The sequence below is a fragment of the Erinaceus europaeus genome, chromosome 14, assembly GCF_950295315.1.
Source record: "Erinaceus europaeus chromosome 14, mEriEur2.1, whole genome shotgun sequence".
In the NCBI taxonomy this organism is placed as follows: Eukaryota; Metazoa; Chordata; class Mammalia; order Eulipotyphla; family Erinaceidae; genus Erinaceus; species Erinaceus europaeus.
The window spans coordinates 37447105-37472059 of NC_080175.1; the positions used below are offsets into that span (position 1 = coordinate 37447105).

Sequence of the window (24955 nt, forward strand, 5' to 3'; positions counted from 1 at the left end):
TCCCCCTGCAGGTGGGAAGCAGGAGTGAGGTCGAGGGGAGTCTGAAACCTGGGTCCTAGTGCATGTATATCTTAGCTCTTTTACATCTCTGAGAGCTCAACTCCAGAAATTTTGATTATACAGTATTGTTTTGGGAAAAGTTATAATGCATTTTTGCATAGAAAAACATACATATATACATATGTACTAAATACCTATAAAAATATTGTCATCACAGGGGTTTGGCCACTCCAGGCTAACTTTTCCAGATAGAAAGACACACACACACACACACACACACACACACACACACACACACACACACACACGGAGAGAGAGAAAGAGAAAGACAACATAGCACCTAGACTCCCCCCAGTGCAGTGGGGTAGGGCTGGCTCAATCCCAGGTCATGCACATGACAAAGCAGATTCTTCCTACATGAGCTACCTTGCTGGCCCCAAATAGTATTTTTCATATTAAAAACAAAAAGGCATGGATTCAAATGAAAGCCTGTGAAAAGAACATTGAATTTCTCACTTCAGTTTCACTAAGTTCAGCAGATTCTAAATTGAACCAAGCTGTAACTTGGTTCTCTCACACCACCTCCAGTGTGCTATCCAAAGAAATCCATAGTTCAGAGGGAACAAAATCCTTCCAACTCTAAGCACCACAATCACCTACAACACGCAGCCCCCAGATCTATCTGCCTCTCCTTGGCTTCAGCTGCTTCCACAATTAGCTGAGAAGGGAAGTATAGGATGAGATGTGAAGCTTGGGGGTACACTGGGAAAGATAATTCAGTTCTGGACTGAGGCTGTGGATGAATGCTCTGGAGGGAACTGGCACAGAATTTGGGCACACTGAGCAGGTTTGAGATGGAGGTAGATGTGAGACACTAGTGTTTGGAAGGTGATGGGCTCTGTTGGATGAGAGAATGAGAGAGGGGGAGGGGGAGAAGAGAAGGACAAGCAGGAGGAGGAGGAAGAGGAGATATGGAAGATAAGAGCTCCTCTGTCTAACTCCAAGGCCAACGCCCAGGGTTGGGCACAGAAAAGGAACCCCAAGGAGATGAGTGTCCTTGAGCAGATGCTTTCCAAAAGCCAGGGAGAGAACAATTCTCAACCAAGGTGGGAACAACAGCAGTAAATGCTGCTAAGATAGTTAAAAGCCACCCCACAAGTGGGAAAGAGTATGGTAGTATTTTTTAAAATTATTATTTATTTATTTGCCACCAGGATTATTGCTGGAGCTTTGTGCCTATAGTACGAATCCACCACTCCCAGTGGCTACTTTTCCTTTCTATTCTTTTTTTTTTAACTGGATATGACAGATAGAAATTGTGATAGGAAGGCGAGATTAAGAAAGAGAGAGAGAGAGACACCTGCAGATCTGTTTCACAACCTGTGAAGAGTCCCCTTTGCAGGTGGTGAGCAGGTAGGGAGCAGGTGGGGAGCTCAAACCCAGGTCTTTGCACATGGTAACATGGTGAGCTAGAGTGTGGTATTATTTTCAAATAAGATGTTCAGTGTGCTTTTCTTTAAACTCTAGACACTGCTAGAGATGAGCTACCTCTAGCTTTAAAGAAATAGCTTTGTTACTCTATAAAACAGTAACAAGAAAGTGATAAATTCATTTCAGAATGCCCAAGTAGTCAAGAAATAGGAAAGATACAAGGTCTGTTGAAGAATAACTCCCTGTGCTTAGTATGTGAGATTGCAACTAGCATGCAATCAACTCTTTATCTCATTTTTTTCCTGACCTTTGAAGCTTGTAGAATAACAATGTTCCTGTCTGAAGGATCTAGATGCTTTGTTGACTTGATGAGGCTGGTTTCTAGGGTGTGGTGGGGAGGAAGTGGGTGAGCAGTAGATGCTGAGGAAATGTTACAGTATAGTAGGTTCTGTACCCACAGTAGCCATGAAGGAAACAAAGAGTTAGATGGTATGTTGAATTTCTCTGATTTTCCAACTGATGTCCTGGGATCACGTTTTAGTTTTTTAATATCAGAAATTAGTCATTTTCAAATTAACTCGACCTTGCATTGTTGGAGATAGTGATGGTATCCATTTGACATACTGTTGGATTTGATTTGCTAAATTTCTATTTAGGCTTCTGTCATTATGTTCATGAGAAACACTACCATTTCTTCATAATATCTTTTTTCCCCCTTCTGGGCAATCTGGGGCTTGACTGCATTATGAACCCACCATTCCTTGTGACCTTTTTTTAAAATTTTGATTGAACAGAGATAAATTGAAGTATGGGGGGGAGACAGAGACAGAGAGACACCTGCAGCACTGCTTTACCACTTGTGAAGCTTCCTTCCTGCAGGTGGGATGTGGGGACTTGGGCCTGGGTCCTGGCACATAGTAATGTGTGCACTCAATTGGGTGTGTCACCTTTCAGACCCTTCTCATAATACCTTTGACTTTCTTTTTTGGTCTTAAAGCAATACTGTCACTGGAGGTTATATCTCCTCTTGGAAAAATTTCAGTGATATTCCCATAAAAATCTTGAATGTACTATTTGAAAATAGTTGTATGTGTGGTAGAATTTACAGTGGGTCATGTGGGCCTAGTGGACTCTTTATTGTGTCTGAGTGTTTCTGAATTCAAATTAATATTTAATATTTAACATATAAGGAAGACTTAGGTTATCAATTTCTTCTTGAATGAGCTTTGGTATCTTTGTCTTTCAAATATGTCTAAAATTTTTCATAAAATTACCTTATTACCTTTTAATATATTGAAAACCTATAGCATGTTAAGTATTCTCCTTCCTATTATTGGCAAAAAGTGTCTTCTCTCTCATTTTTTCTTGAAAATCTAGGCTAGAGGTTTATCAATTGTAATGCTCTTATCAAAAAAACAGAGAAAAGGCTTGTCTTAGTTAACCTGTATTTTACCAAACTCTGCTTTGGCCTTTGTTATTTTCTTTTTTTTTTTTTCCAGCTCAGCTATCTCAATGACTTTTTAAAAAATTTCTTTATTGGGGAATTAATGTTTTATATTCGACAGTAAATACAATAGTTTGTACATGCATAACATTTCCCAGTTTTCCATATAACAATACAACCCCCACTAGGTCCTCTATCATCCTTCTTGGATCTGTATTCTCCCCACCCACCCCAGAGTCTTTTACTTTGGTGCAAATAGAACAATTCCAGTTCAGGTTCTACTTGTGTTTTCTCTTCTGATCTTGTTTTTCAACTTCTGCCTGAGAGTGAGATCATCCCATATTCAGCCTTCTGTTTCTGACTTATTTCACTTAACATGAATTTTCAAGGTCCATCCAAGATCGGCTGAAAACGGTGAAGTTACCATTTTTTACAGATGAGTAATATATATACCACTACTTGCTCAGCCACTCATCTGTTGTTGGACACCTGGGTTGCTTCCAGGTTTTGGCTATTACAAATTGTGCTGCTAAGAAGATATGTGTACACAGATCTTTTTGGATGGGTGTGTTAGGTTCCTTAGGATATATCCCCAAGACAGGAATTGCAGGATCATAGGGTAGGTCCATTTCTAGCCTTCTGAGAGTTCTCCAGACTGTTCTCCACAGAGGATGGACCAATTGACATTCCCACCAGCAGCGCAGGAGGGTTCCATTGACCCCACAACCTCTCCAGCATTTGCTGCTGATACCTTTTCTGATGTATGATATTCTCATAGGAGTGAAGTGATATCTCATTGTTGTCTTTATTTGCATTTCTCTGACAATCAGAGACTTAGAGCATTTTTTTCATGTGTTTCTCGGCCTTTTGGATCTCTTCTGTGGTGAATATTCTGTCTATGTCCTCCTCCATTTTTGGATGGGGTTATTTGTTTTGTTGTTGAGATTTTCAAGTTCTTTATATTCTGGTTATTAGCCTCTTGTCTGATGTATGGCATGTAAAGATCTTCTCCCATTCTGTGAGGGGTCTCTTGGTTTGGGTAGTGGTTACTTTTCTGGTGCAGAAGCTTTTGAGACTCTGAGGGCAGCAGCAATGGAGGCTCAGAGCTGTACTTGGTGAGTCTCATGGGAGTCCTCTCCTCCCTTCAGCTGTCCCCTTGTTGGTGAAACAGACTGGAGGTGGTACCCCAACTGATAAACTGCAGAACTATTACCAGCCACTCAAACTCTCCCTAGGCTCATCTCTGTCCACCAGCCACATGTGTTTGCACTCACTGGTGATTTGGTGGGTTCCTGAAGTCACTCTAGTCCTGTCTTGTTTCGGTCCCAGGTGGTCTCCCCTGGCACTCCCAGCGGATCTGGGAGAGCGGCCTTTGTTATTTTCTTCTGCCAACATTAGGTTTAATTTTTGCTTTTCTTTTTCCAACCTCTCATGTTAGAAGTGAAATCATTCAAGTCCTTTCTTCTCAATAAATTTCTTTTAATTAATTTATTATTGGATTGAGAGGGAGAGAGACAGAGAGACATCTGCAGTCTTGTTTCACCACTCATATAGGTGGGGACTATGGGCTTGAACCTGGGTCTGTGAGCACTTAACTAGGTGTGCCACCACTTGGCCCCAAGTCCTTTCTTCTCTAATGTGACAGTGTGGAGATTTTTCCTCCAAGTCCTGCTTTTGTAGCATCATACACATTTCATACTGTGCCTGACTTTATATTTGCTTCAAAATATTTTCTAATTATCCTATTGATTTATATTTTCTTTGACCCAAGAGTCATTTGGAAAACTCCCAGAGTTTTCCAAATACTAGCACTGCCCACAGTTCATTTAGTTATTGATTTCTAATTTACTCCTGCTGTGGTCACAGAACACACCTGACATTATTTGGATTCTTTACATAGAGTTGTAGTATATTTGCTTTCCTATCCCTTCTGCCAATTCTCACATCTGTGTCCATTTTGGGGTACTTTCCATGGACTGGTTTTCAGCTTATACTGTTTCATGTTTTCCTTTCTCTTTGCTTGCCTGGTGACATTGGATTGAATCCAGACATCGTCAGTTTCACCTTCGGAGGGGCTAGTGTTTTTGTATGCCTACCCACACATATGGTCTTTGTTCTGGGCTGCAGTTATGTGACATACTATTCCTTTTAAGCTTTGCTGTGTAGAGTGAGCTATGCTAAGACAGTCCAAGTTCTGCACCTGACTGAGGCAAGACCTTCTGAACACTGTGCTCAATGCCCAGGAATTATGATGCTTTCTAGTCAGGCTGGTGGAAACTGGACCCTTTGTGCCCTTTGTGGGTTCTGGGTCCTGTTCCAACTAATCCCTGGCCTCGGTGCACAGAACATTCCTAAGAGCTCTCTACATGTCTCTCTGCAATTCTCTCCAGAGTGCGGTGCCCTGCTGGAGGCTCCACTCTGCGTATTGCAGGTGTCTCGTTCTCCCAGACTCCTTGTGCTATTCCTGAGGCCAGGGGTCTGTTGGTCTCTCCTTGGCTTCTTCTGCTAGACCAGGGCCTGGGCATTAAAGACATAATAATGGGGGCCCAGAGGGATCACACTGATTACTTTCCTTCAAGTATCCTGATCCTTGTTGGCTGGTGTTTCGTGCTTCGAAGATAGATACTTCTTACATGCTATCTTAAGTTCTGGCTCTTTCTGGGGACTGGTACGTACAGTCTCCATAACTCCACTATGGCCTGCAGCCCTAGAAAGGCTATTAAACAGGAGGGAACTGAACGCATTTCCAAGCTTTGTTTTCTCCTTCTCCTTCCTTCTTCTTCTTCTCCCTTTCTTCTTCTCCTCCTTCTTTTCTCGATTTCTATATTCTGAGCAAAATGGATGGATCTGTTTCCACCCAGACTTTCCCTCTTTACTCAGCCAATAGCTGTGCTAGGAGAACTCTTCTTTAAAATCAGGGGACAAGACAGGAACACCCCTCCCCACAATGTATGTGTATATAAAAATATTATATACGCACATACCTAAAAACTGGAAATGTTACATAACCATTTATGTTTCAGTTTTATACTCCCTTCTAATACTTGCACAAAATCACTCAGTGGAGATGAAAGCAAAAAAGGTCTTCAGCTTGCCCATGCAGCAGCCACTCAGCCACCTTTCAGCCCAATTTTTATTGTCTAATTTTTAAGAGACAGAGAGAAACAGGAATGGATGGATTTGAGGAGAGGGAGACAGTGTACAATGCATTCACTCCACCATCTAGGGAGCACCTTAGGTTCTGTCTAAGGTGCTCCCCTGTGGTGCTAGAAAGCAGACTGAGGAACTCATCTTTGCCACGGCATTTGTTAAGCTGTCAAACCACTTTCCAATTCTCTCCCAAATACTTCTTTTTTACTTTTATTGCCACCAGGGTTATTGCTGCATCTTGGTGCCTGCACAAGGAATCCAACACTCCTGATAGGCTTTTCTTTCCTTTATTTTACTTTTATCCAATTGGACAGACAGAAATTGACAGGGGAGGAGACATAAAGGAAGAAAGAAAGACATCTGTAGATCTGCTTCACTGTTTGTGAAGCTTAAACCCACATCCTTGCCCATGGGAACATGTACATTCAACTGGGAGCTCCACCACCAGATACCCTCCAAATTTCCCTTCCTCCCTCCCTCCCTTCCTCTCTCCCTCCCTTCTTTCCTTCCTTCCTTCCTTCCTCCCTCCCTCTCTCCCTTCTTTCCTTCCTTCCTTCCTTCCTTCCTTCCTTCCTTCCTTCTTCTTTCTTCTCTTCTCTTTCTTTCTTCCTTCCATTCTTTTTCTTTATTTCTTCCTTCCTTTTTTTCTTCTTCTTCTCCTTCTCCTCCTTCTTTTCTTCTTCTTCTCCTTCTCCTTCTCCTCCTTCTTCTCCTCCTCCTCCTTCTCTTCTTCTTCTTCTCTCTCTTTCTTTCTTTGAGACAAAGAAGGTAGAGAGGCAGAAAGAGTGAAAGAGCCCACATCACTGGCTTCCTTCAATGCAGTAGGGACTGCACTCAAACCTGGTACACACACACACACACACACACACACACACACACACACACACACACACACACACACACACACACCAAAGCAGCATGCTAATGGAGTGAGTTATATTGCTGGTTCTCATCTATATTTGTCTGGACTCAAAAACTATAAAAACATCTAGGTTTTCTCTTCATTTCTATCAAGAAAAATGATACTTAAATGGAAAGTGAACAGTGGTGATCACAAGTGGTGTCTGGGAGTAGTGAAGAAGCCATTACAGAGCTGCAGGATTCTGTGTTCCCTGGGCAGATCAGACCCCAGGGCACTGAGCTCCCGGAGGTCACACTGTTGTGGGAGAAAGGTCATAGAGGAAGAGATGGGCTGGAGGGCTAGAATGGCACACAAAGAAAAAGGAGGTTATTTCCTCTAGCTTGAAGTAAACTCCTGGCAAGATATTACATAATTATAAAATGTATGAGTTATAGGAGCCAGATGGTGGTACACCTGGCTGAGTGCACATGTTCTTATGTGCTAGGATTGGGGTTCAAGTCCCCAGTCCCCAACTGCAAGGCAGGGAAGCTTCATGAGCTATGAAGCAGAGCTGCAGGTGTCTCTCTGTCTCAGTGAATGTTTGGCCTCATGTGATGGCTTACCTGAGATTACCTGGGAGCCTTTCTTTTCCTTTCCATTCCTTTCCTTCCCTTTCCTTTCTCTTCCCTTTCCCTTCCTTTTGCTTCCCTTCCCCTCCCCTCCCCTACCTTCCCCTCCCCTACCTTACCTTTCCTCGCCTCCCCTACATTCCCCTCCCCTCTTTTCCTTTCCTATCCTTTTTTTAAATAATTCATTTATTTGATTTGACAGGACAAAGAGAAATTGAGAGGGAAAGGGAAGATAGAGAGAGGGAGAAAGACAGAGAGACACCTGCAGCATTGCTTCACCAAACCTGAAGACTCCCCCCCACCCCTGTATGTGGGGACCAGGGGCTTGAACCTGAGTCTCTGGTCATGTAATATGTGCACTCAACCAACTCTCTCTCTCTTTTTAAAATATATCTTCCTTATTTTTCTATGTTTAACTTCAGAGTTATTGCTGGGACTTGATACTTTTATCACTCTGTTCCCAGCAATCTTTTTTTTAACATTTTAATAGAGAGTAAGAGACAAACCCTCTTTAATAGAGGTGAGAGAGAGAGTCAGAGAGAAGAGGAGACACCTACAGCACCACTACATCATTCACGAAATCTCCCCTCTGCAGGTGGGTATGGGGGTTTGGACCTAGGTCCTTGAGGGTGTTAATGTGTATGCTCTACTGGGTGAGCCACCGCCCAGTCCCACCTGGGAGTCTTGTAATGAGAAGAATAGTCCTGAACCAAGGGGCAAGAAGACGGTGCCTCCCTGCTGCTGCTGCTGGTCTCCTGCCCAAGTTGTGCCTCTGAACCATTCCAGTGTCACCAGACACACTGTACAGAAGGAGCAGCCCATACCCAGGGTGGAAGCACTGCTGCTGGGTGTGATTTTTCCCATTCTGTTCCCTGGCCATTGATGGTGGGAGAACTTGAACCTTGGGGCCCTGAGGGTTGGGAAAGAGGAGCCTCCCTGCTGCTGCTGCTGGTCTCCTGCCCAGGTGTGGGCTCTGGGGAGTCACAGGACTAATCATCTCCATGGTCAAGGCTGAGTTTCAGGTCACACATGTGGGTGGCATGGCTGAATTCCTGCCATGGGAAAGCAGCAGCTGGGAGGGTCCGTGTCTCTGCACCTTCCTATCTGTCTGGCTGCTAAGAAGTCCAGGTTCACTGAGCTCTGCCCTTGTTGAGGGCTGGGACAGGTCATCTGGGCCACTGTGTCCACCTTCCCCCTGTGAAATGGAAGCATCCGTCTAGGCTGGAAATGAAGGCCATACTGGGTGTGTCATTGCTTACATAGGAGGAGCAGGCCTTGGAATCTTATGTCCCTATTTTGTGAAAAATTTCTTTTCCCTTTCTTTCATTTTTTTTTAAATGTAGGGCCTTGTTTACTTTATTTAATTTTTTTTGGATTTTTTTTATAGCAGTAAAAAACAATCCAATACCTAGCAGTAAACCTAACAAAAGAAGTGAAGGACTTGCATACTGAAAATTACAAGTCCCTTTTCAAGAATATAGAAAAAGATACAAAGAAATGGAAAGAGATCCCATGTTCATGGATTGGAAGGATTAACATCATCAAAATAACTATTTTACCCACAGGCACATAATCATGGCCCCATCAAATTTCTTTAACAGAAAAGAAAAAAATGTTACAAAACTATATCAGGTATCAGAAAATATCTAGACTTGCCAAAAACCATCTTGAGAAAAAAGAACAAGACTGGAGGTATCATACCCCCAGATCTCAAACTAAGACTATGCAATCAAACCTGCTTGGTATACTTTAATGATGAATCTTTTGCTTACTATCAGGCTACATCTCCTAGGGCCCTAGTCAGGGAATCCTGGGATTCCCACACAGACATGATATTAGACCTCTAACAGATCCCTCTCTTTACTGTTACTGGTCATCTCCATCAGGAACAACATAATGGACCCCTTGTAGGCCCCTACAGGACCTTGCCCTCAATATAGAACAACAATGGTAGGGACTGTCCCATTCTCCCAAGGGAGGGTGGGCAACATACTCTACCACTTGAGGAAGATCGGTCCTAAAATTAGTACAGCCTCAAATGTTCTTGGCCATGACCACAGAATGTGAGCTCAGACCTACAGGGATGCAGAGGTTACACAGGCTCTTATGACAAATATGGGCCTCAGATTAAATAGATGAGCATTACAGTTAACAACATTTATATACTTTTACCATATTTGGGAGCTACTCTCTTCCCTGATCCAGCTGTCTATTCCTATTTCCAACTCTGATACCATCTTCCCAGATAATACCTTTGGTCCACCTGCATGGTAGCTGTTGGGCTCAGGCAAAAATTAGTAAAGTCACGATGAGCCCCTTGGAATATACCTAAAATAGCTTTTTCCAAAATGGAGACCCCAAATCTCATCTGTGATATTCTTACCTTTAAGTTCCAGATTATTAAAATATTTGTACTTCTTTATATCTTAATGTTTTTTTTGGACGCTAAATTGCAGATACTACCATAATGCCAACCTGACTTCTCTGGACAGACAACCTCACCAATGTACCTGGAATCCCACCTCTCCAGAGCCCTGACCCACTAGGGAAAAGTAGTTATAGGCTGGAAGTATGGATTGACCTGCCAACACCCATGTTCAGCAGAGAAGTAATTACAGAGGCCAGACCTTCCACCTTCTGCACCTCATAATGATCCTGGATCTATACCCCCAGAGTGATAAAGAATGGAAAGCTTCCAGTGAGGGGATAGGATATGGAACTCTGGTGGTGGTAAATGTGTGGAATTTTATCCCCTTTATCCTATGGTTTTTGTCAATATTTTCTTTTTCTTTTTCTTTTTTTTTTTTTACCTCCAGGGTTACTGCTGCGGCCTGGTGCCTGCCCCATGAATCCAGTCTTCATGGAGGCTATTTTTTCCCTTTTGTTGCCCTTGTTGTTTTATATGTTTTATCGTTGTTATGGTTATTATTATTGTTGTTATTGATGTCATTGTTGTTAGATAGGACAGAGAGAAATGGAGAGAGAAGGGAAAGACAGAGAGGGGGAGAGAAAGAGAGACACCTGCAGACCTGCTTCACAGCTTGTGAGGCGACCACCCCCCTGCAGGTGGGGAGCCAGGGGTTTGAACCAGGATCCTTACTCCAGTCCTTGCGCTTTGAGCCATGTGCACTTAATCTACTGTGCTACCACCTAACCCTGCTATTTTCTATTTTTTATTATATAAATAAGTTTAAAAAAACTGCTTGGTACTGGAACAAAAATAGACAAAGTGACCACTGGAATGGAATTGAGAGAACAGATAAGCCCCCAGTTCTATGAACATTTAATTTTTTGACAAGGGGGCCCAAACTATTAAATGGAGACAGGAGAGTCTCTTCAAAAATATTGTGTTGGAAACTTGGGTTGAAACATGTAGAAGAATGAAACTGAACCATAGCATTTCACCATGATCAAAAGAAAACTCCAAATAGATCAAAGATTTGGACATCAAACTCGAAATCATCAAATATTTAGAGGAAAACATTGGCAAAACTCTTTTTGTTCTAAGTTTTATAGGTATCCTCAATCTCTCTCTCTTTTTTTTTTTTTTGCCACCAGGGTTAATGCTGAAGCTTAGTGCTTAAACAGCTCTACTGTTTCCAGAAGCTTTTTTTTTTTTTTGATAGTCTAAAGATAGATGAAGAAAGATAGGAAAACAGAAAGGAGCAGCAACACCTGCAGTACTGCCTCATCATGCACAAAGTTTCCCCATTGCAGGTAGGGACTGGGGGTTTGAACCTGGGTCCTCCTCTCACATAATAATTTGTGTGCTCCAGCAGACATATTCCCATATTCCCTCCTATCTTGTGAAACATTTCTTAGGTCAAGAACATACATTCTTTTTTTTTTTCCTCTCTTGATTTAAAATTCCCTGAGACAAAGACAATGTTTCCTTCACCTTTTATCCTGAGAAGCTACCACAGGTGGGTTCTCAGGTAATGCTCACAGAATAAAGGGTGGGCATGGAGGTGCCTTCACTATAAACATGACTTAAAGGGGTACATGGTAAATATTCCATACTCTAGGAAAAAAAATCTTGTCTTTTTTTTTTTTTTTTTTTGCCTCACGGGTTATTGCTGGGGCTTGGTACACCACAAATCCACTGATTCTGTATGCCATTTTTCCATTCTTGTTGTTGCTGATGTTGTTACTGTTGGATAGGACAGAGAGAAACTGAGAGAGAAGGGGAATACAGAGAGGGGGAGAGAAAGATAGGTACCTGCAGACCTGCTTCTCCGATTGTGAAGTGACTTGCCTGCAGGTGGAGAGCTGGGGGCTTGAAATGGGCTTGCGCCAGTCTTTATGCTTCACACAATGTGGGCTTAACCTAGTGCATTACTGCCCACCCTCCTTGTCTTTTTGTAAATTGCCACCAGGTTTGTCACTGGGACTTGGTGCTGGCACTATGAATCTACTGCTCCAACCCCCCCTTTTCTTCTATTTTATTTATCTTATAGGACAGAAAGAGATTGAGAGGGGATGGAGAAATAGAGGAAGAGAGACAAAAAGACACCTGAAGACCTGCTTTAATGCTTGTGAACTTTCCCTGTGCAGGTGGGAAGCAGAGACTTGAACCTGGGTCTTTGCACATGGTAATGTGTGCACTTAACCAGGTGAGAAAATCATTTTTTTAATATTTATTTATTCCCTTTTGTTGCCCTTGTTTTATTGTTGTACTTATTATTGTTGTTGATGTCATTGTTGTTGGATAGGACAGAGAGAAATGGAGAGAGGAGGGGAAGACAGAGAGGGGGAGAGAAAGATAGATACCTGCAGACCTGCTTCACCGCTTGTGAACTGACTTCCCTGCAGGTGGGGAGCTGGGAGCTCAAACCTGGATCCTTACCCCAGTCCTTGCGCTTTGCACCACCTGCGCTTAACTTGCTGCGCTACCGCCTGACTCCCGAAAATCTGCTTTTAAAGCAGACGCTCAGGTGGGCAAGCCAGTTCACCTGGGAGGGTGTCTGCTTTGCCATGTGTGATATCCAGGTTTGAGTCTGGCCCCCACTGCACTGGGGAAGCTTTAATGATCTGAGGTCTTTACCTCTCTCTCTGCCTTTTTCTATCTGAAAATAGGGGGAAAGAAAGGAAAGAAAGGTGGGTTCATAGTACTAGCACTGAGCCCCAGTGATAACCCTGGTGGCAAAAAAAAAAAAAAAAAGGAAATAGGTCGGAACAACTTTACACTGAGTTCAGGTGTACAGGTACACGGGAAACAGAAGCTAAAGACCTGGAAATCATCTGTCAGAAAACTGTGCCCCAGTCTCTGCTCTAGTATGAGCGCCACTCTAACACCCACAGGAAATGGGCAGGGAGTGAAACTCCAGGAAGCATCATGGAATGAGAGAAACCTGAGGAGCCAAGCACCTTGAACATGATGTTAAGGTGGGAATCAGGGCCTACAAAGCCTACTGCTCTCAGCAAGCAGGCAGGAGGCATACACAAGACCCAAGGGAAGCAGCAGACCAGAGTATGCACTCTGCCCAAGGGACTCAGTACCTTCTAAACACTCCACTGGCAAAGGAAAAAAAAAAAAAGGCAGGAGAGAGGGAAAAAGAAGAATCAAGTTTTCTGGCAGTTTTTATTCAGGCAGAGGTCCTGAGTGCCAGGCATCTTCCAGGACGCGCAGAAGAACTATATCCAGTCTGTCCCTGTGCCAGCTTTAGGGGCGACTGGCAGAAATGGACTTTCAGCTTGTTAATGGCAGGTTAGGGTCAGAAGGAAATCCCAGGGAAAAGGGTTTCTGGCATATTTATGGACTCTGATATGCAAATGAGGCATCCTGCAAAGACCAATGGCAGAATGATCCATCCCTGCTACTCAAAGGCTTACCTCAGGGACCAATAGCAGAAGGGCCAGCCAGATCGCACTTAGGTCTGCCAACAGCCTATAGAAGAACCTGAACCTGGGAAGCTGGGTAGTGTTCTGCTGGTGCTTATGTATGCGACTCACTGGCAAAAAGAGTTTGTTAAGGGTGGGAGGTGGCACACGCAGTTAAGTGCAAACATTATCATGCACAAGTACCCAGGTTCCAGCCACTGCTCCCCAACTGCAGGGGGGGAAGCTTCATGGGTAATGAAACAGATCTGCAGGTGTTTCTCTTCCACTTGATCTTCCCCTCCTCAATTTCTCCGTTTTATCAAGCAAATAATAATAATAATAATAAAAATAATAATAAATACAAATGAAATAAAAAGGAAAGAATGACCACTAAGAGTGGTGGATTCATATTAAGGGTACAGAGTCACAGCAATAATTGGTGGCAAAGAAAAATTTAAAAAATAATAAAATAAACCCCCAGTCTTCATTCTCAATATTCCAGCCTTTAGGTTCATGATTATTCAACAATTTGCTCTGCTTTCTGTCTTAAAATCGTTTTCAGCCACCAGGTTCCAGATGCTACCATGATGCCAACCAGATTTCCCAGGGCAGACAACCCCACCAGTGTGTCCTGGAGCCCCACCTTCCCAGATCCCTGTGCCACTAGGGAAAGAGAGAGACAGGCTAGCAGTATGGATCAACCTGCCAATGCCCATGTTCAGCAGGGAAGCAACTACAGAATCCAGGCCTTCCACCTTCTGCACCCCATAATGACCCTGGGTCCATATTCCCAGAGGGATAAAGAAAAAAAGGAAAGCTATCAGGGGGTGGGATGAGATATGGAATTCTGGTGGTGGGAATTGTGTGGAATTGTACCCCTCTTATCCTATGGTCTTGTCAATGTTTCCATTTTATAAATAAAAATTAAAATATAAAATAATAAAATAAAGTTTTTCTTGCCTAATTTTCTTTTTCTTTGTGGGGACAACCTTGGAGGCCCATAGGGATTTCCCTAAGAGCTTTGACCTTCCCACAGGCCTGGAAATCCGCTTCACCTACAACAGCTGGGAGCTCAGCTGAGCCCTCCCCCAAGTCCTCTGTGTGGCTCCTTTCTTACTGGGTTGGGGTGCATCTTTTTGAGGTTACTACTATTCAGAGTACACCTGCAGGTGACATCCAGCACCTTCCTGGAGCCCTCAACTGTACCCCACCATCACCTTTCTCAATCTTGCAGCTCCTGTGCCTGAGCGGATGGCGTCCAGCAGGGCCTGCCTGGCATCAGCTGGGTTGCTGAAGGAACCGGAGCTGGCCCTTGGTGCTGAGGGGGCCCAACTGGCTGGAGGGGGTGAGGGTGGCAGTGGGGGTGGGGGATGAACCCCAAGATTCTCTGTCCTGAGGTTTTCAGCTCCTTGTGCAGACAGTGAGGCATCTCGGAAGCCTTGGAGCTCCTCAGAGGCTAAAGATGACACCTAGGAAAAGATGGTAACAATAATGATGACATTTCCATACACAACGACCTGGGTTTGAGCCCCTACTGCCCATCTGTCAGGGCATGGTCAGTGAGTCAGACAGTCAAGCTTTCTCTCTGGGATGTCTTTAAGGCTGTACAGAGGACCTCAGGGATGGTGGGCACAGAGGTCTTTGAAAGTGCAAGACTGGACATCTGAGCCCTGAGCTCCCTACATGGGCCAAGGGATGGGCTACCCCAAACAGTAGGAGAGACCTCAGTCATGAGGTGGCATCAAACATTTTAGAGGTGCAGCAGATTTTTCTGAAGGCACCCATTGTGACCCCCTTGTGGGACAGTCCCAGGGGCCTTAAACCACACCGGACATGGTTCCTGGGTCAAGTACTGGGTGCATGGGGAGAGCAGGGAGGGAAGATCTGGGGGTGCTCCCCTCCACTTTGTGGTAGACCTTCCCTATAGTGCTACTTCCCTGCTGATTGGCTTGAGGGCACCAGGACAGATTGAACACCCAAGGGAAAACTGCAGAGCTGCCAGGATTTGCATCCCCCACCAGGGTCACAGGTGTGTGAAGCCAGCCCCTGGCCCCGGAAGGCCCTCTTACCTTGCGCAGGCTGCAGGTGCCTCTGTGTCCTCGGATGGCTGCCAGCAATGCCGAGCGCTCGCTCTCGGACTCTATGTAGGATGGTTTCTTTGGTCCCCTCTCCTCAGAGTGCTCTGGTGTCTGGAAGATGAAGTGTCACTTTTACTCAGGAGGTGGAGAAAGGCTTAAGGGTCAGGTAGGACCTAAGAAAACCACTGCTTCTCAGCAGATGGATCCAGGGTCAGTGCTATAGTTGCTCCCTGTTAGAAAGCAGAATTCTCAACGGAGAGGCTTGGGACCTTCTGCCATCTACACCCAGAGAGTATTATTATTATTATTATTATTGTTATTATCATTATTATTACCACCACCAGGTTATCACTGGGGCTCAGTGCCAGCACTATGAATCCACTGCTCTGGTGGCCATTTCATCCTTTTTTTTTTTCTCTCTTTTTTATTATTAGATATGACAGAGGTAAATTGAAAGATAAGGAGATTATTGAAAGGGAGAGAGACACATGGACACCTGTAGCTTCTTAAAAGCTTCTGAAGCTTTCCCACTGCAAGCGAGGAGTGGGGACTTGAACTCAGGTCCTTGTACATGGTAACATGTACTGTCAACCAGGTGTGCCACCTCTTGGATTAGCTAATATGAGCTTTTAGATCCTGTAGAGGGGGGAATAAAAGCCCCGAGTCCCTGTCAGCTAGAAGAGTGACCTTGGGCATGGTCACGTGGCTTCACTGTGCAGTTTCTCATCTGCAAAAGGGAGATAAGAAGATGAGGAAGGAAGATGAGTGTACTGTTCTAGGACCAATTCTGCCTCTTGACACCCCGGGCCTGCATGTGGATATATATATATTGCTTTTTCTTTTCTTTTACTTCTACCAGGGTTAGAACTGTGGCTTGGTGCTTGCATGAAGAATCCACAGCTCCTGATGGATATATATATGTTAGTGTATTAGTGAGAGAGATACTGGGAGGACCAGAGCACTGCTCAGCTCTAGCTTATGGTGGTGCTGGGGATTGAACCTGGGATGTTGGAATCTTTTTTTTTTTTTTGGATGTTGGAATCTTAGGCATGAAAGACTTTGCAGAAGTATTATGTTGTCTCCCCAGCTTGCCTACATTTTCTTCTTTGATAGGACAGAGAAACAGAGGAGGAGGGGGAGATAGGGAGTGAAACAAAGAAACATCTGTAGTACTTGTTTCAGTGCTCATGAAATATCACCCTCTGCAGGTGAGGAGCAGGGGCTTAAACCCAGGTCCTTTCGCATGGCAACGTGTATGCTTAACCACATGTGCCACCTCCCAGCCCCTGTGTATGGACTATTTACTCATGATGTCTTTCCCAGGCCCACAAAGACAAGCTTAGACCCAGCAGCCTTAGTCTTTGTAGTGTTCCTGTCTGCTGTTTCACAGGGAGGAAGACTGAGCCCTGGTTAATTAATGCCCAGTCTGTGCCATCCCTCTCACTGTGTCTCTGCCCAGTGCTCATGATGCTCCAGGACCATGTCCTGTCTGCCCACAGGTGTGGAAAGAAAGCCAGATCCCCAGGGGCAGGGGCCTGGGTACTCACCTTGCGAAGCTGCTCCCTTCCTCCTGCTGAGTGGATGGCCTCCATCAGGGCACTGTGCAGGGATGTGTCCTTGGGTGCTGGCCTCTGCACCACTGGGCGGAACTTCTTCTTTGGCCCAAAGATGCTGGCTGGCAAAGCACTGTCAGCCTCCTGCTGGTCAGGGCAGGACACTGCTGGTTTCTCCCTCATTGCTGGGGGGCCCCACTCTGTATGACCATTTGTGGAGGGCCCAGTGGGAGAGCGGGGAGGCTCACTGGAGATGGGACCCCACCTGGGGCCATTCTCTGGGGCTTTGCCTGAAGTTTGAGTGTTCCCTGAGCTAGGTGCCAGGGTCCTGGAGTTGGAGGCTGAGCTGGCCCCTTGGTGACTCATGCTTTGCTTCCCAATCCACCCCTGGCTGTGCCCTGAAGAAGCACAATCCCACTGGGAAGCTGTGACATAGGACCTTGTGTGTTGGTGGGTGTCGGTGGGGTTGTCCTGAGTAGGTGACTTCACTTGAGGGTTGCTGCCTTCCACTCTGGGACAGGATGTTATGGCTGATTCTTCCCTGTTGGGGCCCCGAAGGCAGCCTGGGGGTGGCTTTGCATCATCTTTGGGTATCTGGGAGGGGCTGGGGCTTTCACTGGTGCTCAGGGCTGCAGGTCTGCCTTTGCCGCCTTCACAGGCTTTCTGGGCGTTATTAAACCTTGTCGCAACATCAGCTGGAGTCTTGGGGGGCCCTATCCGTTTGGCAATGGCAGAGGCCACGTACTGACTGGATGTCCTTCTTTGGGGCTTGAGAAAGGAGACCTCTGTGCTGTTCCCTGCTGCAGCCTTGCGCTGGCAGGTGGTTGTTGCCCTGGGCTGCTGACTTTTCACCTCTTCTATGTGTTTCCTGTTGTTTTCCTGGTGGGCTGCCCCTTGGGGGCCAGGGCAGGTGGGGTCTGTTCTGGGTTTGCTTTCTTCCTGTGGCCTGGCTGTCATGGAGACAGTGGATACCTCCTTGGCAGAGCCCTCTGGGGCTTGGGAGAACTGGCTCACATGTCTTTCCACAGAGCTGGTTCTCCAGAAATCCCTGATGTTCCCTGAGGGCTGGACTTCTGCCTTCACAGCCACAGTCCTGCTACTGCCTCCTGTATGGGGACTTACCAGGTTGCCCAGCTCGTCAATCTTGATTGCGCCTGTCGAGAGGGATACCCCTCTGTCATAGCACCTCATCTCTGATCTAGGAGGGACAATTTTATATGTGGTGAGGCCATGCCTCAGCCTGTAACTGCCCCCTGCATTCTGGTCTCGTTGGTACCATGATGGTGGGACCAGGGCACCATTCTTCTTGCTGTCTCCTTCCTTCTCTCTGGGTGGCTGTGAGCTCTCTCTCTCCTTGACCTGCGTCTTCAAGCTGGGAATGGGACCTGGTTCCTGGTCTTGCTGCTTTGCACTCAGGTCCTGTCTGCAGACCTTGGTAGCACCTGTGGCCCTGGGTTCCACTCCAGCCGAGCTCCTATCTTTCTGGGTGCTGGAGGCCAGTTTGATCTCCTTCTGTCTGTCCTGGGAGTGAACCCAGGAGCTGGACACTTCCTCTCTCTTCCAAGCAGGCTTCCGGCTGTGCTCAGCCTGATAACACGGCTGGGGGGCTCTACTCAGGTCAAAAGAACCGGCATTGTTGTTTCTGTTGGAAAACTGGTCTGAGTCTGCGGGGTCATCTAAGACTTCCCCGATGAATGTGACTGGGATGGTGTCCTCATCACTGCCAGGGGCTGTGGTGTTCTGGGTGCAGTGGCCTGATACACCATTGACAGAGTTGCTGAGAGAGATGCTGTCTGTCTCGTAAGTCTCCTCCATGTCTGCAGAGAAGGGCAAACACAGGTCACAGGCAGTGCTGCTCACATGGGCCACACACCCACCACTCAGTGTGTCTTGGCTTGGATTTCCTCAGAGGAACCTGAGAGTTATTATTTTTATTGTATCCTTTTAAAAAAATAATAATTTATTTGGGACCAGGTGGTGGTGCACCTGGTTAAGTGCATGTGTTACCATACACGAGGACCTGGGTTCAAGTCCCTGGTCCCCACCTGCAAGGGGGAAGCTTTATGAGTGGTAAAGCTTTCTCTCTTTCTCTACCCCCTTTCCTCCCAATCTGTCTCTGTCTCATCAAATAAAATAAAGTTAAAATGTTTAATAAGTTAATTTATTTAATATTCTATTTATTTAGGATAAAGACAGAAGTTGAGAGGGAAGGGGGAGACACAGAGGGAGAGAGACAAGAGAGACACCTGAGGACCTGCTTCATCACTCTCATGTATGGTGATGTATGTGGACAACCAGGTAGGTGCCACACAGCCTGGCCCCACTGGAGAGGTATTTTGTGTGTGTTATTTTTTTAAATGTTTTATTTTTTTTCTGTTTATAAAAAGGAAGCACTGACAAAGCCATAGGATAAGAGGGGTACAACTCCACACAATTCCCACCACCAGCTCTCCGTATCCCCTCCCTTCTCCTCCCCTCCCTGATAGCTTTCCTATTCTTTAATCCTCTGGGAGTATGGACCCAACGTCATTGTGGGATGCAGACTGTATGTGTTATTTATACACACCTGAAAGCTACACTTTTCTTTGGGATCTATAAGTTAAGCCGGCTTGGAACAGGAATCTCAACTCTCATGTGACAGAGGATGCAGGATGATTCGGAGAAGGTGTTTTGGTGAACATTCTGCCAACACATTCCAATGCAAAGACAGATGTCCAGATCTACATCTTCCAGAAACTATTTCAGCATGGAACAGGAAGGGAGTTTGGGGCTCTGACCTTCACCTTGTTCTTGTTTATAAGATGCAGAACAGGGGGCTGGGCAGTAACACAGCATATTAAGTGCACATGGTGCAAAGTGCAAAGACCTGCATAAGGATCCTGGTTCAAGCCCCCCCGCTTGATCCCCCACCTGCAGGGGGATCACTTCACAAGTGGTCAAGCAGGTCTGCGGTTGTCTATCTTTTTCTGTCTATCTGTCCACCTCTCTTTCTGTCCTCTCTCGATTTCTCTCTGTCCTATCTAACAAAGACAGCAACAACAACAACAATAATAGCAACAACAACAGTAAACAATAAGGGCAACAAAAGGGGGAAAGTAGCTTATAGAAGCAGTGGATTCGTAGTGTTAGGCACCAAGTGCCAGCAATAACCCTGGAGGCAAAAAAAAAAAAAATACAGAACAGGCCACAGTGGGACCACTTGTCCTGATTCTAACTTCTTTTAAGAGGCAGATAACTGGGGTTAGGCAGTGGTACACCTGATTGAGTACACAGATCACCATGTGCAAAGACTGGGGCTTGAGTTCCTGTTCCCTACTTGCAATGGGGAAGCTTTATAAGCTGTGAAGCAGATCTTCAGGTATCTCTCTCTCTTACTCTCCATGTCTGTCACCTTCTCAATTTCTCTCTGTTCTATCTAATAAAAAAAAAAGGTAAATGATTGACAGGAACATTGTATAGGAATGGAGGCCCAGGTACAATGTTGGTGACAAAAAAAAAGTTGGCAACACTTCAGAACTGGTCCTAAAAGCTCTATGGACACAGGGAGGCTGACTTAGGTTTTTCACCTTGTCAGTAAAATATTCCAAGGACAGAAAATGTCCTAGTCAGTTAAGACAAAACTGGTCACATCCACAATAAGTTCCTTCTTTTCTCTTTAATCTCCCCCCCCACCTCCCGCATTGGGGCTTGATGTGCGCATGATAGTTCCATTGCTCCCAGTGGCCTCTTTTTCTATTGATAGAGACAGAGAAAAAGGGGGAGATTGAGGGAGACAGAGAGACATCTGCAGCACTGATTCATCATTTGTGAAGTGTCCCTCCTGCAGGTGAGGGGATGGGGGCTTGAACTTGGGATGCTGTGCATTGGAACATATGTGCTTTACTGGGTGCACCACCACCTCACCTGGCCCCTCTTTCTGTTTAACTTTTAAATAAGGCATGACAAATATCTAAATTCTAGTGTTTATTTTTTACTGTGTCTTTGTTTGAAAGATTCCCTGCTTATTTACTGAGATCACTGGCATTTGCTTTGGCCTTTTGGTGTTGTTTTCCTCAAACACATCTACAAAATAGCCTAGATTTATGTCTGTTCTCTCACTGATGAGAGTTGTCCATCAGAAAAAAGGCTCACTGTCATTTTCCCCTAAAGGATATGCCAGATGTTAACAAGTTATGTGGTGGAAGTCTTAGCAAAGAAACCCATTTATCTGTGTCACTTAGTGTTTTCTTAATTCATTTAGAGACCTTTTATTTTCCTTAATGTCTGTACAATGTGTATAGTACATCTCCAGGGGTTCACAGCTTCAGCCTGACTTTCAGATAGAAACAAAGAGGAAGGGATAGGGGCCAGGCTCAAAGCTGGATCACACACATGGCAAAGCAGCAGGTTATACAAGTAAGTTACTTGCTGGCCTGGTGGATGATGCTTTATTTTTTTCAATTTTTATTTATTTTTGTATTGCCATCAGGGTTATCGTTGGGGCTTGGTGCCTGCACATTGAATCTACCACTCCTGACAACCATTTTCTCCTTCTTTCTATTTTATTGGCTAGGACGGAGAGACACTGAAAGGGGAGGAGGAGATAGAGAGGAAGAGAGACAGAGAGACTTCTGTAGACCTATTTCACTGCTTGTGAAGCTTCACCCCTGCAGGTGGGGACCTGGAGCTTGAACCCTGGTTTTTGAGCATGGTACTGAGTGCACCCAACTGGTGTGCTGCTGCCCTGCTTTGGATGGCGATTTTTAAGGTACACAATTAGGATGGTTATGAACAGGTTTTAAGCAGTTTCTTCAAACCGTCCCTGCACTATTGGCAGCCCGGGTGAGAGTGGCCTTCAGTAGCTCTACATGTCTGTGTGCTCACCCTCAGACACAGGCTGTTCTACCCTGCACCCCTCTTCCTCACATGAGCAGTTGACACTTGGTGAGGAGACAGCCTCCTCAGTCACTGCCGCTCAACCACCACCAGCATGCAGGGAGGCTGGTGCTCACCTTCCAGGTCTTCATCCAGCTCTGTGAGCACCTTCTGGAACTGTCCAGAGATAAACACATTCTCTTCATCATTTGAGATTGCAGCAGTTCTTTCGGCTCTAGGGAGGAACAAAGGAAAAGGAGGAACACTCATTTCTCTTAGTTTTCATTTAATTCTCTTTCTTTTCCCCTGGGGATAACTGAGGCAGGTTCAACTTATTGAGATTCATGCAGTTACAAACACACACACGCATGTACACACTCACTCCTGCTATCCTTGAGGTCATTGGAACACAAAGGGTATGTGTTAGTGTGTGTGTGTGTGAGAGAGAGAGAGAGAGAGAGGGAGATATGCATATTGTGTTTGCGTAGTGTTATGTTAATGATATCAACAACATCAGAACAACAGTGATAGTAGTAACAGTTGGCACTGCACTTTTCCCTCTTCTTCCTCCTTTCTCCCTCTATTCCGTCCTTTTCCTTTCTTCCTTCTCTCCTTTCTTCCTTCTTTATGATGGGGGTAGAAAGGAAGTAGGGAGGAAGGGAGGGAGAGAGAGAGAGAAGAGAAAAGAAAGAAACTGAAAGAGACTACAACTTTCTTCAATGCAGTGAGGGCCAGGCTGGAACCTGGGTTGCACACATGGCAAAGCAGTGCACTAGCCCAGTGAGCTATTCCTCAGTCCTGACAGCTGCCATCTCTGACCCCTGGGGGAAGCTCCTGATGGAACTGCTGCCTGGATTCCTCTGAGTCACAAAGACCCTTTGTACCAGGCTCAGGACAGAACTCCTCCACACAAACATCGTCTCACCCTCTCAATCAATTTATAAAGCAGTTTGTGTGGTGACTGCTGAGGTACAGGCAGAAAATGAGGTGCCCAAGAGACTAAGGAGCTGCCTGAGTTTGCATGGGCTCCAGGTTCCATGGTTTCTGCAAAGCCAGCTGAGGACCGCCCAGGCCAGGGGCTCAGAGCACAGCACAGCCTGCAGCCCTGAGCATCAAGGAGAGGCCAGCTTGCTCAGAAAGATAAACTCATGCCTTCCATGCATCAGTGGGATGGCAGCATCCACGAATTGACTGCTCCCAAGGAGATTTAAAAAGTGTCTTTTCAAGGGCTCCTGTGTATTTTTTCTAACTGCAGGAGACATGGACAGTCAAGGGGCAACCCACAGTAGAGCAAGCTGGAAGCTTTTCTACGTTGATTATTAAAATTGAGGACCAATTTCCATCATTGCTAATCAGGCCCAGATAATGATGCATGAAATCGGCAGTGCACAAGCCTCACTTACGCAGCCAAGTTTGAATTCTCATAAATGAGTCTTTCTTTGTTGGTGACTGTGAGCCCTGGGGAGGCAGGAAGTGGCCTCTGGATAAGTCTCAGCTAATGTCCACTGACAAGCCAGACAAAAGGGAGAGTTGAAGATGCTGTTGCCTGCAGGAGTAATTAGGAAGGACCAGAGAGGCACAAACTGTCTCTCCCTTTGCTTTGGCCTTGGACTTAATGATCTGAATGCATTTTACTAAGCTTGTGTTTTCCTTTTTCATATGGGTGATGTTTTAAGGAAAGTTATTTTAAATATTGAGCAAAGTAAATGGTGGAGAAAATAAAAATGGACCATGTTATAAAAACTGGATTTGAAATAGGAAACAGAGCATTTTTCTTGTTCTTGGTTTAGGAGTCCTAGAGCTTAATGAGACAATTATTCATCTGAGCTTTTATTTCAGGACACTTGTGTTTACCTCAAAATGACATCACTACATGAGAACGGAACAATATTAATAACCAAAAAGTAAATAAAGATAAATGCTTCAATTGATATATGTTAAACTATAAGAATTTGCCCTACACTGATGAGAATGCAATGAATATGAGGCCTTTTTGTCATTACTGTTTATTATTATTATTATTATTATTACTTTTTTAAGTTGTTCACTTGTTTATTTACTGCTATTGGGACTTTGCACCTACACAATTCCACTGTACACAGAAAACATTTTCTCCCTTTCAATCATAGGTAGAAACAGTTAAAGAAACAGAAAGGGGAAAGGAAAAGAGAGAAAGAGAGAGTAATTTCTCCATCACTTGAGAATCCTCTTTGTAGGGTACTCCCAGGTGGTAGTGGAGTCTCAAACCTGGGTTCTTATGTACAGTAAAGTATGCTCTCTGCCAAGTGAACTATTGACCAGCCTTACTACTGATTTTCATATGAAAGGAATGTGGAAACATACATCAAGAAGTTTAGACAGGAACTGGGGAGATAGCATAATGGTTATCCAAAAGTCTTCTATGCTTGAAGCTGAGGTAGCAGGTTTAATTCTCAGCACCACCATCAGCCAGAACTCAGCAGTGCTCTGGTTGCTGGTTGGTCTCTCTCTCTCTCTCTCTCTCTCTCTTTCTCTCTCTCTCTATCCTCTCAATAAAAATAAATAAATATATATATTTTTTTGCCTCCAGGGTTATTGCTAGGGCTCCGTGCCTGCATTAGGAATCCCATTCTCCCCCATTATTGCCTTTGTTGCTCTTATTGTTATTGTCACCATTGTTGCTGGATAGGACAGAGAGAAATTGACAGAGGAGGGGAAGACAGAGAGGAAGAGAGAAAGATAGACACCTGTAGACCTGCTTCACTGCTTGTGAAGTGACCCCCTGCAGGTGGGGTGCCGGGGGCTTGAACCGATATCCTTACGCTGGTCCTGTGCTTCGTGCCATTTGCGCTTAACCCACTGTGCTACTGCCTGACCCCCAATACATAAAATAGTTTTAAGAAATAAATTTAAACAAATAATGTCAACCTGTAAGAATTTTGGCTCATTATTCTGTTTTGACAATTTCTCTTACAGAAATGACCTCACAGAGGGAGAAATATAAACATATCAATGTTCATTATATACAGGAAACATCTCTTGAGGCCTAGGAGATGGTTTAGTGGGTATAGTACATGATTTAATCATGTACTTAATCATGAGGCACTGGGTTGCATACTCAACCCCACATGGGAATAATAGGAACAGCATTATGAGAATTCCATGGATGGTGAAAA

The 24955-nt window shown here is 45.0% G+C and overlaps 1 protein-coding gene across 4 annotated transcripts in view; it reads right to left on the minus strand.

Moving 5' to 3' along the window:
- The window catches only part of LOC103118024 (protein cordon-bleu), a 182805-nt gene that overhangs the window by 7628 nt on the left and 150222 nt on the right, over nt 1–24955 (minus strand). For all 4 annotated transcript variants that reach the window (XR_009544703.1, XM_060171551.1, XM_060171552.1 and 1 more), the window contains 4 exons: nt 21938–22035; nt 16941–18763; nt 15385–15504; nt 14533–14784 (listed from right to left, as the gene is read on the minus strand). Coding sequence is in view for 3 of the 4 variants with exons in the window: in XM_060171551.1 (XP_060027534.1) it covers nt 14533–14784; nt 15385–15504; nt 16941–18763; nt 21938–22035 (2293 nt within the window). In the remaining variant the exon portion in view is untranslated. The remainder of the gene's footprint in view (nt 1–14532; nt 14785–15384; nt 15505–16940; nt 18764–21937; nt 22036–24955) is intronic.